The 15140-nt window shown below is 56.5% G+C and overlaps 5 protein-coding genes across 5 annotated transcripts; 1 reads left to right on the top strand and 4 right to left on the bottom strand.

The window, feature by feature from the left end:
- Positions 1-485: 485 nt before the first annotated feature.
- B0I36DRAFT_318342 (uncharacterized protein) lies at positions 486-1722 on the bottom strand. The gene has a single exon (XM_046153277.1). The coding sequence runs from the start codon at positions 1611-1613 to the stop codon at positions 852-854; it is 762 nt and encodes a 253-aa protein (XP_046015524.1). The 5' UTR covers positions 1614-1722; the 3' UTR covers positions 486-851.
- Positions 1723-2735: 1013 nt separating this feature from the next.
- Positions 2736-3013, top strand: B0I36DRAFT_318340 (uncharacterized protein; the record flags this gene model as incomplete). The annotated part of the gene is made up of 1 exon (XM_046153276.1): positions 2736-3013. A coding segment is annotated over exon 1 (242 nt), but the record flags the coding sequence as incomplete, so codon positions are not given.
- A 267-nt stretch (positions 3014-3280) lies between these two features.
- B0I36DRAFT_318339 (uncharacterized protein) lies at positions 3281-7225 on the bottom strand. The gene is made up of 6 exons (XM_046153275.1): positions 6576-7225; positions 4975-6512; positions 4822-4909; positions 4080-4754; positions 3847-4023; positions 3281-3736 (listed from the first exon to the last, which is right to left on the bottom strand). The coding sequence occupies exons 1-6, from the start codon at positions 6808-6810 to the stop codon at positions 3651-3653; spliced, it is 2799 nt and encodes a 932-aa protein (XP_046015522.1). The 5' UTR covers positions 6811-7225; the 3' UTR covers positions 3281-3650.
- A 4735-nt stretch (positions 7226-11960) lies between these two features.
- B0I36DRAFT_405963 (uncharacterized protein) lies at positions 11961-12470 on the bottom strand (the record flags this gene model as incomplete). The annotated part of the gene is made up of 1 exon (XM_046161802.1): positions 11961-12470. The coding sequence occupies exon 1, from the start codon at positions 12378-12380 to the stop codon at positions 11961-11963; it is 420 nt and encodes a 139-aa protein (XP_046015521.1). The 5' UTR covers positions 12381-12470.
- A 548-nt stretch (positions 12471-13018) lies between these two features.
- Positions 13019-13621, bottom strand: B0I36DRAFT_318333 (uncharacterized protein). Its single transcript, XM_046153274.1, has one exon. It carries the CDS (start codon positions 13526-13528, stop codon positions 13091-13093), a length of 438 nt encoding a protein of 145 aa, XP_046015520.1. The 5' UTR covers positions 13529-13621; the 3' UTR covers positions 13019-13090.
- Positions 13622-15140: the final 1519 nt, after the last annotated feature.

Genomic DNA, 15140 nt, shown 5'->3' with positions numbered 1-15140 from the left:
TCGAGATCCGCAATGAAAACTTTCCGGCACAGTTTGATGAGTATCTACGCCACATCTTTTGCCGGAGGTGCAGTACGTGTACCCCCAAGCTTGCTCACACGTGGTCTTTGACTATGGGTAGCAGGGCAGGGTCACCCCGGCCTCCCTTATATGAGGCTGTTGCACAGACCCAGATCGACTACGGCATGAGAAAAATTCCAGTTATGATCATGGAAAAAGGTATCTGGATAGCTAAATACCAGGCGTAGTATGATTTGGGCAGGGAGGCCGGGTAGGGAGGCCAGGGGGGGCACGAGGTGCTTTCCCAGCAGGACTGCCCATGTCTGTCAAGATGGATAGATGTATGGATGGGGGGCGACATGGGCCGCCACGCCCTTGCAGACGATGTGCGTTCCTTTGACGATTGGCAACTCACGTAAGCACGGGGCCCGGCCTGGCACGATACGCCCCGGATTCGGCCTCGTGCATATCTTTAATCTGTCTCTGGACGATCCGCCCCGGTCGGACAATGACGAGTCTCCCTGTCGGGCAAGGCCTCATCTCATTGCACCAGGACTCGGGACTTGGCGGAATGAGCATCACTACCGAGCGAATACACCAGCCGTGCGAGGCAGCGATCTGCCGGCATTAGCGATTCGCCCTGGCTTCCCAGTGAGACTGAGACATGCAGACACGGGTGCGGAAAGCAAGTCATGGCTCAGCTACAGAACAATACATGACAAGATCATTCTACGTATGCAGGAGACACGGCCTTATCCAGCGTCAGTCCTCGCGCCATCGAATGCCCCAGTTTCCCTTCGCGTAACTCGGCTCGACTACCTTGCCCTGCATCACGGCCTCGCATTTGCGCATCACAGGAGCACCGCTAGGGACGTCCGTGTCGTCAGCGCCTTCAGCCCCTGGGGTTCTCCCCGACCTTTTCTTCTTTTTGCTGGAGGCGCTTGCCTTGCCATCCATCTCACCACCATGGCGGGCTCCCACGGCGCCTGTACTTGCGACGCCCTCCAGGCCGACTTTGAAGCCAAACACCACGCCACGCCTCGCAGCGCAACGCACCATCTCCTTGCGCTGAGCCCGTTGCTGGCCCTCGATCCGCCGCCGTGCCATTTCCTCCGTCTCCTCCGACCGTTCCGCGCGGCCCTTTTCGCCGCCAACGCTGCCGTTGACCTCGGATACGATCTGCGCAGGTCGGACCCTCGTGCCACTTCGTACTGACAACGCGGCAGCCGTGTGTCCGTCGATACCAGTGCTGGTGGTCTTGGTGTTGTTGCTGTTATCATTGTAGTTGCTGTTGTTGTTGCTGTTGCTCGTAGATCTGTGAATTCCATGCGGGTGATGCTCTTCGTCCCCGCTACTGTGTTCCTCATCGTCAAGGTCGTAGTCCAGCTCGACGGCGCTGTCTCCGCTGTCCGTCTGATACTTGGTAGTCCCGTAGGAAGGACATCGTTTGTCTGCAGCGGTGTCTCTGTTCTTGCCGCCGCCGTCGTCGTCGTCACGAGCGTGGATGACGCGCGATGCCCGGTTCTTCTTGCGCCCGTACACCTTGGCCGGGTTCGATTGGCGCCCAAACACAATCTCCTCGACGTCGTCGCACAGCACGAGGATCCGGCCATCCCCCTTGGTCACCTTGGACTTTGTCTCTTGTGGTGATGGCTGCTGCTGCTGCTGCTGTTGTTCTTGGCCGGATCTGAACTCTTTGCTGAAATATCCGAAACTCTTTCCGCCGCGGATACCTGGCCGCCGCCACTGCCGTTGCCGTTGTCCTCGGGTGCCATCTTCTGGGATTCTTCTCGAATGTGGTCTGCGCTGCTCGGCGCATCATGATGACCGCGCTCACCCCCGGCACCACCACCAGCACCGCCGCCGCCGCTGCCGCCGCCTGTGTTGGCTCGTGCTGCCACCACTGCTGCAGCGACGTCCTCGTGCCTCTGCCCTTGCAGGAGCTTGACAAAGACCCCTTCAATCTCCCGGTCCAGCTTGCCGGGCTTGCTGTGCCGGCAGCGAGCAGAGCAGTACTTGACTGCGGTGTCGCCGCCGCCGCCGCCGCCATGTGTCGTCGTCGTCGTCGTCGTCGTCGTCCCCATGGCGGCGGAAGACATTGTCGGTGCGTTCTGACTGCTGTTGTGGTGCTTGTGCTGGTGCTGCTGTTGAGTTTTGCGCGAGCTGATGACCCGCCCGCAGGAGCGGCAGTACGGCGTCTCCTCGCCGCCGTTGGGCAGCAGGTAGTACGGCGCCGGCACGGCCTGGGATTTCCCAGGGCGGGACCACGAGTCCATCCAGCTCATTGTTGCGGCTAGTGTTGTGAAGGGGGTGGTGGTGATGTTGGTGATTGTGGTGGTAGGAGAGGACTTATTCCCACAAGTTCTGGCTGTGGGAGTTTTGTTCTTTCCACCCGCAGCTTTGTTTCTCACGGCGTTGATGGCACCAGCGGTGAGAGGCGAGACGGCCTGCGTGGTAAAAGATGCTTCGAGACCAGACCCAGGTGCCAGAGGCCGGAATCCTCGGTCGCACTCGACCCGCTGATGGTGCCGCTGCTGCTGCTGCCGCGGCAAGTATCGTCCTGTCCTGTTCCGCGGCAAAAGACGACGATGCAGATATCGAGCTACACGAGTGCGAGGCAGGAATTGCCGCTGTGTGGTGCGCCCTGCGTTCAAGATATTTGGGAACTCGTGCATATACTGCGTGTGAGTATAGCTGTAAATACCTTTTCTTTGTCCTGCTGCTCCAACCTATATGGCCGTATGCATCAAATACTCTTTCCATGCCCTCCCCTTTTCGTCTCGTCTTTCTGGTTTGCTGCCCTTGGGCTGCCGTCCTTTGTGTGTCTGGTATGCCGAGTCAAGGATACTGTAGCTGTGCGAAGCTGGAATGCCAGGGCAGTCTTCACCAGCTTCCTGTGCCCCCCGTTTTCAGCTCTGGTAGAGATCAATTGGGCAGGCAGAGAAAGGCGAGATCACGAGGAGGAGAAGGAGCTCGTGGATTTGAGTATCAACGCAGCAATAAATGACACTGTGGGGGGTGTCCCTCAACTGGTGATGTGTGCCTCGTGGTGGCATGAGCACGCTAGATACTGACCGTCAAGCAGGATGACGTCACGGTTCTGTCCCGTCTTTCCTCTCTGCGATTTGCTCACCTCTCCAACCGTCAAGTAATTGATGTCGATCAAGAGCGAGAGCGGCTACTTCCGCCTCGACCCGTCACCCGCGCGAAGATCGAAAGTGGGACAAGGAATTGTGCTCTGGGATGTTGTAGAATGATCCCGTGGTGCATCTTGACGTCGGCGGTTACAAGGAGAGGAGACATATCACCGCCAGCTCGGTGGGTCCAACCGGACAAAAATGTCCGTCCATGACCAAACAGTAAATGGCTTTGCTATTTTTGGGGGGGTGATTTCGACGACATCTATCCAAGCTAGTGCGGAGAAGGTTATATACAGGAAAAGTGAAAGGGTATATAGCAGAAACAACAAAATCAAAATGGCCATAAGCTGCAATGAACCTAGTAGCTCAACCCATGCCCGCTTCGTAGACAAACCCCATAGGACCTCATAGAACTCATCCAATGAATGCAATAGATGCAAAACACCCTAATGATCTTGTCATACCCGCCCTTGACGCCTCATGAACTACATCCCTCGTCCTGAACGCCAATCAGTTATGGCTCGTATGAGAAAACTTCAACAGGCCCGGCTTCGACACGGCGCTATCGTTCTTTGAGAGAAACGATTGAAATGACACTGTAATAGAAAGAAAAGGCAAAGAAATCGCCGAGGGTTCTAGTAAATATTGATCCTTGACGTCGGGGAGCGGTTGCTGCTGTTGCTGCTTCCGAATGATCCAAACTTACGATCAGATGGTCTTCGGAGCCCGAAAATGAGAGAGCTCTTCTTCTCGCTAACTGAGCTGGAGCTGTCGCCTGGTTGGATGGACTTCAGGGCCATACGGTCGATGTGGGAAGCCGGGAAGATTCCGGCCGAGCCTTTTGCATTCTGGCCAGACCAACACCAGTGGTCATCATACACCCCTTGATACATGCCTGGTCAGTTTTTGTCGCCAGCCACAAGTGTGTCAGAGACTTACAGCTGATGTTCTTGATAACCTCTCCCTTGTCAAACTTGAGCCACCTGTCGTCGCCCTTCTGACTCCACTTCCACTTAGCGACGGCTTGCAAACTGCTGTCACCACGCATGCGGACTTCATCTTTGGCAGGGGCGTCGATATGTACCGCATCAGCCTCAAAAGCGCCGCGGGTGCCGTCATGCCAACCAATTCCCCAGCGCCCGTTGTACTTGTCCGGAAACTCAACCCCGACAATGCGGGCACCAACTGCGAACTGGAGGACCGGCGCCCGATCCGGAGGGTTCCTGGACATTCCAAAAACGGCCTTCTTTGTCTCGGTCGCGACAGCAGTGGGAAGTCGGGCAATTTCAGGAACGATGCCTGTCATGACTGATGTTACCGTTGGCCTTGGGAAGTGAAGGTCGAAGTTGTCTTTGAGGTTGTCCGGGATCTCCTCAGTCTCAATGACAGTAAGTCCGGGAACAGCAGGAAGTGGGCGGGGGTGCCTGGACAGGTGAGTGAAGAAGTCCTTCTGGGACATGAAGACAGTCGCGTCGCTCTCCTCCATCGTCTTCCCCATGTGTATACAAAAGGGACAGGCGAATAGCGATTCGTCCATTGCTTTACTCGACAAGTGACATTTCTGGAGAGCTCTGATGCGGTAGCCAACGCCGCTGGCGACATAATTTCCGGTGGCTTTCGAGAGAAATTAGTAATCTGGCGCAAGTTTGGGGGATCTCAATCACAAGGTTTGAATACTCACAATCGCCTTTCAGGTCGCCCTCAACGGTTTTCCAATCGAGCTCAAAGAGGCAGCTGGCGCATTTCCCTACGATGCTCATGGCAAAGCCCTGCGAGATACTCAGTCAGTTTAGGAAGAACTTATGATATAAAAGGGCGGACGCTCAACACTCACGCCTACGGGTCGCTTCATCTTCTTGAAGGTGGAGTTGCCCTTTAGCATCTCCTCCGCCCCTTTGCAGAAGCCTTTCAGCTTGTAGAACGAACTGTGAGGGCCAATGCTGGTGTCGAATTGCCGGGGAGGCATCATCCGATTTAATCCTGAAGTGTATTCGTCATTCTCCACCGGTATCTTTTCCTCAACACTGGCCGCATATCGTGCCACTTCCAAGCCAGCTGCTTGTGATCCAGCTGATGCCATTGACGCATGAGCTGTGGACCTTGTGTCACTTCCTCTAGAAGAGCCCACATCTGTGTCCTCGTACAGGATGGGATGCGTAGACACACCACCGCGAGGGACAGTATTTGCCGCAAACCCGTGTGTTGACAGAGCTGAGAAGCTTGATGATCGCGGACCACCTTGCACGCTTGCATTGGGGCTGCTGGAATATTCTAGAACATCCAGGACGGAGCTATTAACCGAGTCCGTGGAGTGCTGCCGATTCCGATGTGGAGGGCGTTCTCCGCTGAGTGAGGTCTGTCGGATTGGGGAAGCAAGACTCTTTTTGCTAGAGCGAGTGGCTGATCTGTTTGGCACGGGGGGAGGTGAGCCCATGGGAGGGGGCACTTCAGACGGCGCATAACTCCAGTGAGAGCTATAGGAATGCGACTGCCACCCAGAGTGATCGGTTCCAGTCGACATTGTCCTAGAAGTCTTTGGTAATTCGTTGTATGCAACGGAGTGTTGTCTGGCTGGACTGCCTGCCTCATACGAGTCCTGCGTCGAATTCGTCCAGCGATGGCTGATATCCGGACTTCTCGAGGCTTCTGAAGGAGCTACAATGCTTTGAGACGCAGCCCTAAGCTGCCAATCATCGACCTCCTCTGCAGCGCTGACGGCTGTGGTATCATCCAATCTGGTTGTGTTAAAGGAGTCAAGTAGGTCTCCACGAGAGCTCATCGCATGGAGAATTGGCGACTCGGACATTGGCGCACGCCTCGGTAGTGGGATGTGACCGGGAGTTTGTGAGTCAGGCTTCGTCCGGGGTGCTCGGCCTACATCCCACGGGTTTGCCGATGGCGGACGTGGAGGAGGCTCGGATGGAGGATGGGTGGGAGGCGCAGAGAACTGGGCGGACGTTGTGGCCGTTCCAGGAATTCCACGAGGAATTGTGCCTGAAGTGCCATCCAGGCCTTGATCGGGACCGGCGACTGCACTGAAAAAGGGCGCTTCCGGTTTGGCTTCTGTTACGACTGGGGATTCGACTGCAAGTGGTGAAGGAGAGCCAATGATCATGCCTGTGGCAGGCCCGTCGCTCGCTGCTATGCTTCCAGTGCCGGCTGACCTGCTGGCTATCTCTGAAATCGGTCGTGAAGGTGGCTCGGGTGCTGTAAGTCGCATTCTCTTCAAGATATGAAGTATTCTTGGCGCTGTGTTGCGAGAGGCGCCCTGCAGTTCCTCAAACTTGGATGCTTCGAAGCCGTCCACCTCGATATAGTCGTCGAAGTCCCACAGGAGATTCTCCAGCTCGTATCTGTGCTGCGATATATCGTCTGCGAATTCATTAGGTCAGCATCACGGCTTGCGCACTCGAAAGATGCTCTGGGAGACACTACCATTCTCTTTGATCGCTATCACGAAATTGGCTCCGTAATCGGCGAGGTGTCTTTCACATAGCGGATCCATCTTCTTGAGGGCGCGATCGCCTTCCTTGATCAGGCCTTGGGCGGCCTTCAGCATGGCCTTGGCGACATCCTCTGGGGCGTCCTTGCTATTTTCGACCGCAAGGTTGCCCTTTTCCACGATTTCCTTGAAAGGCGCCGTGATCAGGCGCTCGACCTCGTCTGCCATGCCTGCGTGGAGAACGAAGCACGTTCAGATGGTGGCGGTAATGGCAACCAGGCTGAACAGGAACAGCAGTGTGGCCGGCCTCGTGCCGGCAGTCGATTTGGTCAGAACGGATGGAGTGGCGGGGTGAAACAAGAGGCACATGCAGGCTCCGATAGTGTCGTCGCGGAAGGCTGCCAAGAGAAGCTTGTAGGTGTCTTGTATGGGAAGGGCGTCTGGGGGGCGGAGGAATCTATGGCGGTTCGTTTGGCGTCGCAGTGCCGGACATTGGCTTGGCTTTTGCGTGGCAGCCCGAGCTGGAATTGGAGTTGTTGCTGGCAGGATCTGGGAGAGAGGGACACGCCGAGGTCGAGGTTTAGGCAGGACAGGGACAGCACGGTGGTGTTGTGCGACAAGCACTAGGCAGGCAGGACGGGCAGCCCTGCGACGGAGCGACACCAAGACCCGGGGCGGGCTGGGACAGAGTGCTCCTGATACTGGCAAGCAGGTCGCGGGCTGAGCCTCAAGGAAGCGGTGCCGTGTGGTGCCGTGCGCTGCGGTGCGGTGCGGTGCTTTGGGCGAGCGGTGTTTGGCGTGTACTGAGGATCGCCGGGCCCCCAACCGATAGTAGGGACGCAGAGGCCGTCAGGGACGGAGCTGACAGCCGGGGGTTATGGCCACCCAAGTCTCCGGTGCGACGCTGGGCAGCACAGTACCCTGAGTGGGCGGAGGAGGAGCTGGGGGTAGGGGGTTTTCCTTGGCCTGCCTGTGGCCATGCACTTGATGAGGAGCGGCACACGCAGCGAAAGTGCAGAGAGCTGAAGCCGAGGGGCAGGCGATGGCCACGCAGGACTGGCTGGTGGCAGAGGCAGGGTTCCGGGGTGAGGCTGCTGATAATGGCCACGGCCTGCACATCATCGCGACTCTCATTCGCCGTTGCGCCAGGCGCGACCCCAGGGGGGCGGGGCGGCAGAGGGGCGGCGAGGGGGTGGAGCAGCACTCGACTGGTGCTGGCCCACGCCTGGCGTCTCAACTCGCCGCCAGCCAGGCCAGGCCCCAAGTCTGCCTGCCTTAGATAGGTAGGCCAAGCCGACTCTTGTTGATGGCTTGCATCTGCCTGCCTGCCTGCCTGCCTGCCCGCAGTTGGGACTTGTTTCATTTCCAGGTCAGCCAGTGTCGGCCTCCAACAGCTGCTGGACCCTTGGACAGACATCACCACGCACTAACGACTCGCGCAGCCTTCTCCAGTGCCTTGCCAGGCTGTGGAGTGGGCCCCGGCGGGGCAGCCTGATAACGCTAGACTTACGGAGTACATACCGCGTACAGGATGCAAATGGCTCGATTCTACCAACAAAGCTCCTTGATCTATCGGAACATCCTTGCCAACATCGAGGAACCCGAGGGCTGCCAGCATAGATCATCAGGATCGCGCAGAGCGGGCGTGGCGGCAACACAGGCTTCCTTTCGAGTCAATCCGCGAGGCTGTGTGCAGCCAGTCGTGCATCACAGCCGGTCTGTTGTCCTTGCTACGTAGCTACCCCATGGCCACGAGGCAGACTGCACTGCTCAACTGCGCCCCTTCAGCCTCACATGCGCCCGTCTCGCCTGCGTCGGACCGGTGTACGTGCACAAGCTGTCCGTCCGTTCCTAGGAGCACCTTGGGAAGCCATGTGCGGGCCCAGATCGACCAGGTCCAACTGCAGGCCGGCTACCGAGGCGAATCGGCGGCAGGATCCGTCCGTAGACGGGTCGTGGCCGTACAGATCACGGGGAGCCTGCAGTGCCCCAATGCACGTGTGTGCTCAGCCTGCTGTCTCGCTGCAGCCATGACGTCTGAATCAAGCTTTGGCCCAGCCTGGGCATCGACAAACTTGAGCCGCGCGGAATGACTCTGCGGATCTTTGGAGGGGGTCCCAAGACAAACCCATGGTGGGTATGGTTTGGTTTGGTCACTAAACTGGACGGGTTAGCAAGGGAGACACGCGAATGCCACTGCATCTCCAAGGGTCTCAATGTTGCCCGGCCCGGACATTATCTTGTACGGCACAGTCCCCCCCCACCATCATTACACTTTACGGCACAACGATGCACTATCGCTTTCCTCTCCAGGGCAGGCGGCAGAACTGTAGATAAACGCACCAAGGGGCTCGCCCACTTCCCAACATCGGCTGCGAGGCTCGATGAGCACACTCGCGACCAATTTGAATGATTCTTGTGAATGATGCCAGCCATATCTGGCCTTGAGCACACCAAGCACAAAGACCTCCATTGGTTGATTGATCGGTTATCCATCCCCATCCCCATCCCCAGTTACGCCGAGCTGGTCCCGTCAAAGTCTTGCGTCCCAACCCTAATCGATTATTTTGGGGCCATTGATCTTGACGGCATGATCGAGCCGAATACAGCCTTCGGGATGGCGGCTGCCGAAGACAAAGCATGATGGCGGCAATCCGATCTCTCGCCTATTTGCCTTGTCGAAGGTGTTAGCATTATCTCGTCTGGTTGTCGTCTCGATTGCGTAGACTATTAATATCTGTACCTGCACAGGCACACATCCGTACCCATACAACCTAGACAGGGTCACCTCGGATGATTTCCTTGAGCAATTATAGATCTGGAGTGCGTCGAGCGCCGCGGCGTGCTCATCTTAGTTCCCTCCATTGGTGAGCATATGAGCCAGCGCAACCACCAGGCGATATTACAATCGATGACCTCGGAGGAGGTCGAACCAAGACCATACATTTGTGAGAACATGCTGCTGTTCCCAGAGTTAACTACAACACATAGCCACACCGGCTCCAAGTCATCGGCAGTCTCGACACAAGATATCAATCAGTTGACCATGGTTTCTGGTATTCTACGCTTCCAACAGGGCGTCCTAGACACGCATTCTCACTGATTTACAGCTGACCAAGAACTTGGACATGCGCCTCGTAGGCCCGTCCGACACGCAGAATCCTATGAACACAACGTGCCCTGGCAAATACAAATTTGGAAGGATTCTTTTAAGGACCAAGTCGGGAAAACATAGTAGTCCCCAGATGTATCCCATACTGGGTCATCAATTACATTAACGTACTCTTATAAAATGCTCACTGCAACACCTAAAAACTGGATAGCCATGGAATTCATCCGAGTCCTACACAACATTTACATAGAAAATTGGCCATGTCCCGAATATTCTGAAGTCTGCAGAAATATACAAGGGCTCTACTGGCAACGAATGAACCCACCCGCAAGGAGTTGGTGCAAAACCAAGCGTGCTATGGTATATCGAAAGGATAAGTAGGGAATGCTGATCCAAAGCATTAGTCGAGGTCGATTCTACAATATTGCTCCCGGATGTACGGAACTCTAGATGTTAGCATGGACTTTCAGTGAGCTACCACTGGCTCAAGGCGCCAACTCTTTATACGTCCCGGCAATTAGAACATCCCCGAAAGGGAAGTTACCTACCAGTGTGCTCAGCCAACAGCTTCCCGTACAGGAGCCTCCCTCCTACTCAACAATTTCTCCGATCTCAGTTCACCGCAGCCGGAGTCGAGCCGTTGGCAAGGCCAGCGCAAGGATGTGGTAAAGGCTGGCACCACCGTTGTAGCCGGAACCGGCCAAACCCATACATAACCTATCTGCAAATTAGCCAATAGTTCAGAAACGCGATTGGCTCTATAGATATGTAAACAGCTCGACACCAGGGCCTGCTCTTTGGCAAGACTCCGTAAGGAGTCAACTCATCTCGAACCTTTCTGCTGTGCGCGCAAGCACGCCCGATTTATTGATGCGACTCGCACAGCTACCATTGGCGGTTCCGGAAACCGGGTGGATTTTAGTCAGAGTTTGGTCATTTCTCTCGATATTCCGGAAGTACAGAAAAGTCTCGCGGTGGACACCGGTCATTCACTTTCAAGTCTTGAAGCAGCCCGCGGCTCCAGGGGAAATTATGTTTCGAGCCATGGCTGATTATGCTTGCATAATGCCAGCAGCTGCAAGACATCCGCGGTTGAGAGGGCGATATGCTGCACACAAATTAGCCCGGTGAGTCGGGAGCCTGGAAGCCTAGGTCGCATCAATGACGAAAAGGCGAGGTATCCAGTCTGTTGGGCGTAGGTGGTAAGTATGCCGTGGGATCTGTGTAGTCCTGCTGGGATGCGATGTGAGCAGGATCGGAAAACAGCTGATAGTGAGTGTTGGACGGCATCGCAATTTGCGGTATCCACGAATTTTTGCAGGTTGGTTCTCTATCCATTTATCTACTGCCCTTGCCAACTACAAAAGCACCATGAACAGTGTCCAGCGGCGAGAGATGGGGGATCGACCCCTGGCGAATTTGTGCTGGAAGGATGAGAGAGCTCATCACGCACGAGCCAGAAGTAATGGACCATGATGCAGTCTTCTTTCGTGACCAAACACATATCGTATCACAACTGTTCGGTTCTATATCTTGTCTTGGAAGTGAACGGGGTTGAAAATAGCTTGAGTGAAAATGCATGATTGATGAAGCCCCAGAACCATCTGCGTCGAGAGTGGCTCTCCCAAGGGCAGTCACGACACTCAGCTGCAAGAATGCTTTTGATGCTCGTCCGCATCGCTGTGGGATCAATATCATGTTTGACGGTCTCGCAGATACCAATTCTGTGTGGCAGTGATGACGGCGAAAAGGCTTCCATCGTTGGCAGGCACATCAAGATGCCTGCCAGTTGCCTGGGCGTGCTGCACTGTCGGTAAACCCGGGCCCATGAGTCCGCTTGCTCTTTACCAAATATGATTGATCATCACAGCCTAATCAGCGTTGGAATTGTTGTGATTGTTAACTCAATGACCAACATCTCCATTCGTGTTTGGCATGGTAATAGATATCAACTCGCACGCCATGTCTGCTGTCTTACTATGAAATTGCCGGTGGTTCTGCAGCAGATTGGCAGATTGCGACGCCCACTGCCAAGCCGGCGTAGGACGAAGGCGTTATTCAACACGTAGCGTAAAATACAGGGGCAGCCACAGCCAGGCTTGATGTTGTCGTTGTTGTCGTCGACGACAAGGATGCTGACGGCTCGGCTTGGTCACGGCACGGTTCTTGCCGGCGCCTCCATCGGCAGCCGCCGAAGCCCACAGGCGGCTGATGTGCTGCCAGGATCGGTGACTATTGCGGATGGACCGTGAGGAGGGAGCGAGTGTCATGCATCCGCGTGGGGCCGGATCGATGGTAGCGCATCAACCATCATCAGGTGACGTTCAATAAGGCGAAAGAGGCTGCAGGCGATTGCTTTTTCGAGGTCCCGCCGAGGACGGACGACATTGGCACCAACCACTTGATGGGTTGCGGACGAACCAGAGTCGGCGGACGCAAGCAGGGCATGGATGGCCCCTGCGGCTGTGTCCAGAGGCGTGACGAAGCCAAGATTTGGGGATCTTGGCTGTCCGGGCCAGATGGTCGTTGACAAATTCCCATGACTGGTCGCGCCTGCCACACCTTGCAAAATTGACGCAGCGCCCAAGGCCAGCGCAGCCATCGAGGCCATTGAGGTCCAACAAGCAAGACAGGCACCCGCGCGCTGGCACCTCATGCTGCTCCAACTCCACGATCCACCCGTCATCTGGCGTCGTTGAAGACATGAGATGCTTCCTCGCTCAGCGCGGCCGGTCCCTTGTCCCACTTGGGGCCGCGCTTCGCGGCATTGCGCAAGGTCATCATCAAATACTCTGTGGAAGACGGGAGTCAGTTGGCATCGCAGCCTCGATCCAGCTTGGGGGCGCGATTTGTCCGAGGGCATGCAAGAGACTCCGCATCCTTGTTTCTGTGGCCGCTACTCCGTACCCTCGACTTACAGCCCTTTCCTCCGCGCTAGTAGTTCATGACTTGTTCCTCAGCTGGCAGGCATATCCTGGTCCAGGCACTACTCTGCCCTTTTCCCAGCACCATGGTCAGATCGCCATCTCTCCTGCAGGCCAGCAGCCTCCAGGGTCCAGGAAGCCATCCCACCGACAGCCGAGCATGGCGTTCAACGGAGCTTGCGTGGGGGTTCACCGAAGCACCAGCGACTTTCGAGACGCGTGCCCCTAGAGTTCCTTGCCAGAAGAGGGAACATGCCTCGAGGACAGGGAGCGCGGTGCCATTGAAATTACAACATTTGTTCTGTCTCGGTTTCTCCACGGAGGGCCAAGTCGTTTCAGCCCTGGTACGCGGGCTCTATCTACGACCACTTGTGCTTGGCTGCCCATCTTGCCTGATGCCCGAAGTCGGCACGAGCCCTCGGGGGTCGAACGCTGTTGGATTCATGAAAGCCAGCGCTGGTCATTTGTGGAATTATTCCTGGGCAGCATCCACTGCATTGGCGACGTAGACCACAGATTGGCTCGGCCGATATCGAGCTCCCTGGTAAAAAGCATGTATCACAGTCCAGGTCTGGACACTGGCATCCAAACAACAGCAGAAGGTCTCACCGCGGCTCACAAGTTGGCTGTGCCTTGCATGACACGGCAAGAGAAACATGTTTTGCTTTGAACAGCGAACCAAAAGACAAGCTCTCCAATTTGCTGTGAGCGCATCCCACCCACATTCGAATAACATTGGCCGCCGTGACAGGAGACTCGACCGTCGCGTGGCGCGGCCCATGCATGCGACATCGCTTCCGATCAAGCATGCGAAGACTTCTTTCACGCAACATTGCAGACCAGCTGGTGCTGCCAGCAGCGCCACAAACTTCAGCGGTCCCAGTGGATGCGCCCAGCAAGATTGTACCATCCATAGTACAGACTAAGTATCTGCTCGATCATCGGCATGCCACACGACCATCTCCAGTCCAGCATCGCTCCCCAGCCATCACCCCTGTCCGCGTGCCGCCCGAAGGGAAAGTGGAGTGCGGCCGACAGCCACCATCGAGGTGATGCGGGAATATGAACTAATTAACACACTGCAGATTTCGAGACAAGAGCTTGGTTGGAGCATGCACAGTCATGGCTCGAAAGCACAGGGGCGTAAGCCGCACGGCTCCCTCGGTGACCAGTGCGTTTCCCGCAGGCGCACGTAGAGGAGTCCATGATCTGCCATTGTTCCACCACTCTTCCCCACCTCCAGATTCTCCTCTGGAATCCGACGTGGAGGGGCTCGGACTGCCCTGAGCTGCTGGCACCACCACCAACAACAACAACAGCAGCATGGAAGCACCATGGCCATGGGTCACTACCCTGGTTGCGCACCTAGCCAACACACTGCTTGGTCTGCCACACTTTTCATCGGGGCTGCACTGCAAAGTTTTAGAACCCTCTATTCGGCACTCTGACAGTCTGGAATCGGCTGTCTTGCGCCGGGCCACCTGGCTTTGAGAAAGGACGGACATAGGTACACTACGCTAGGGCCGACGACGAACGCCTTGGCACTGGGGGCTTTCAATCTCTAGCATGGTTGATTTCTGGGCCTCGAAGCCCTGTTGCTGCCCTAGTGGTCAATAGGGCACATTTCGTTTCCATTGTCCCTTTGTTCACCATTAACGTTTCGGGCACGCGCCTCTGCGCGCTCCTAATCCTGTCAAACTGCATAAGTGTCGCTGACGACGAGTAGCTGCCCATGGTTGGCCGTTTCCGCGCTCATTCCACAGTTCTCTGCGCAAGTCGTGTTTGGTGACTGGGGGTCTTTTCCCGCAAAAGCCTTGACCTGTCTGAGTCTCTGCTTGGGCAACGGAGCGCGCCAAGGTGTCCGTCGTTCGGGTCACACAAAACGTGTAGATTGCAGTCCCTTTCCCCTCCTCTGGGGCACACTCGGCATGTTGCGGAAGCTACCGGGCCACGGCGGCCGCAACCTGGCGACTCTTCAAATATGGGTGATCTGCCGAGGGCATTCGCATTTGCGTGAAGCCAAGTTCAGGAACGGACCGGAAACCTCAGAGAGGGACGGAACAGATTCTGCTTGCCCACATCAGATACGACACGGCAAGGCGAGACCCCTCTGCGCAGCCCCGGCCATATCCCTCCCCAGGCCAGCGGGCCCTTGCGACCTGCAACAACCCTTGGGAAGACATCCCAGACACCACAGCACGCAACTGGTGATGCCGACCCACTCGACCCCATGCTCGAAAGCAGCGAGCGCGCAACACCAACAGGAGGACCCCGGGCATGCATGGGCAGCTCGATAGGTGCGCGTGGTGGGCCGCTTGAGCAAATGTCCCTATGCCGCCCGGGGGGTCGCCTGCACAGCCAGACAGGCAGGCACGCGCAAGACACTGGGGCATGCGGTGGCATACGCAGGAAATGGTCTCACCTCGCCTGGCAGGCTGGCTGGCGCCCTTTTTGCCCAAAGGGCCCGAGCAGCCGTGGGTGCACATCACAGACGGACCCCCGCTCGCGGCTGCGTCGGGGTG

The sequence above is a fragment of the Microdochium trichocladiopsis genome (genome assembly GCF_020744255.1).
Source record: "Microdochium trichocladiopsis strain MPI-CAGE-CH-0230 chromosome Unknown B0I36scaffold_3, whole genome shotgun sequence".
Classification (NCBI taxonomy): Eukaryota; Fungi; Ascomycota; class Sordariomycetes; order Xylariales; family Microdochiaceae; genus Microdochium; species Microdochium trichocladiopsis.
The sequence above is the reverse complement of the archived record's forward strand: the minus strand, read 5'-3'. Positions and strand labels throughout refer to the sequence as shown.

Excerpts from the sequence above, each read along its gene's own strand:
- B0I36DRAFT_318339 (XM_046153275.1), bottom strand. The coding sequence starts at position 6,810 with ATGGCAGACGAGGTCGAGCGCCTGATCACGGCGCCTTTCAAGGAAATC. Across the intron at positions 4,910-4,974 it reads AGATGAAGCGACCCGTAGGC|GGCTTTGCCATGAGCATCGT; the intron begins GTGAGTGTTGAG and ends AGTATCTCGCAG. Across the intron at positions 4,024-4,079 it reads GGTTATCAAGAACATCAGCT|GGGTGTATGATGACCACTGG; the intron begins GTAAGTCTCTGA and ends GCATGTATCAAG.
- B0I36DRAFT_318342 (XM_046153277.1), bottom strand. The coding sequence starts at position 1,613 with ATGGCCGGATCCTCGTGCTGTGCGACGACGTCGAGGAGATTGTGTTTG.
- B0I36DRAFT_318333 (XM_046153274.1), bottom strand. The coding sequence starts at position 13,528 with ATGGTACAATCTTGCTGGGCGCATCCACTGGGACCGCTGAAGTTTGTG.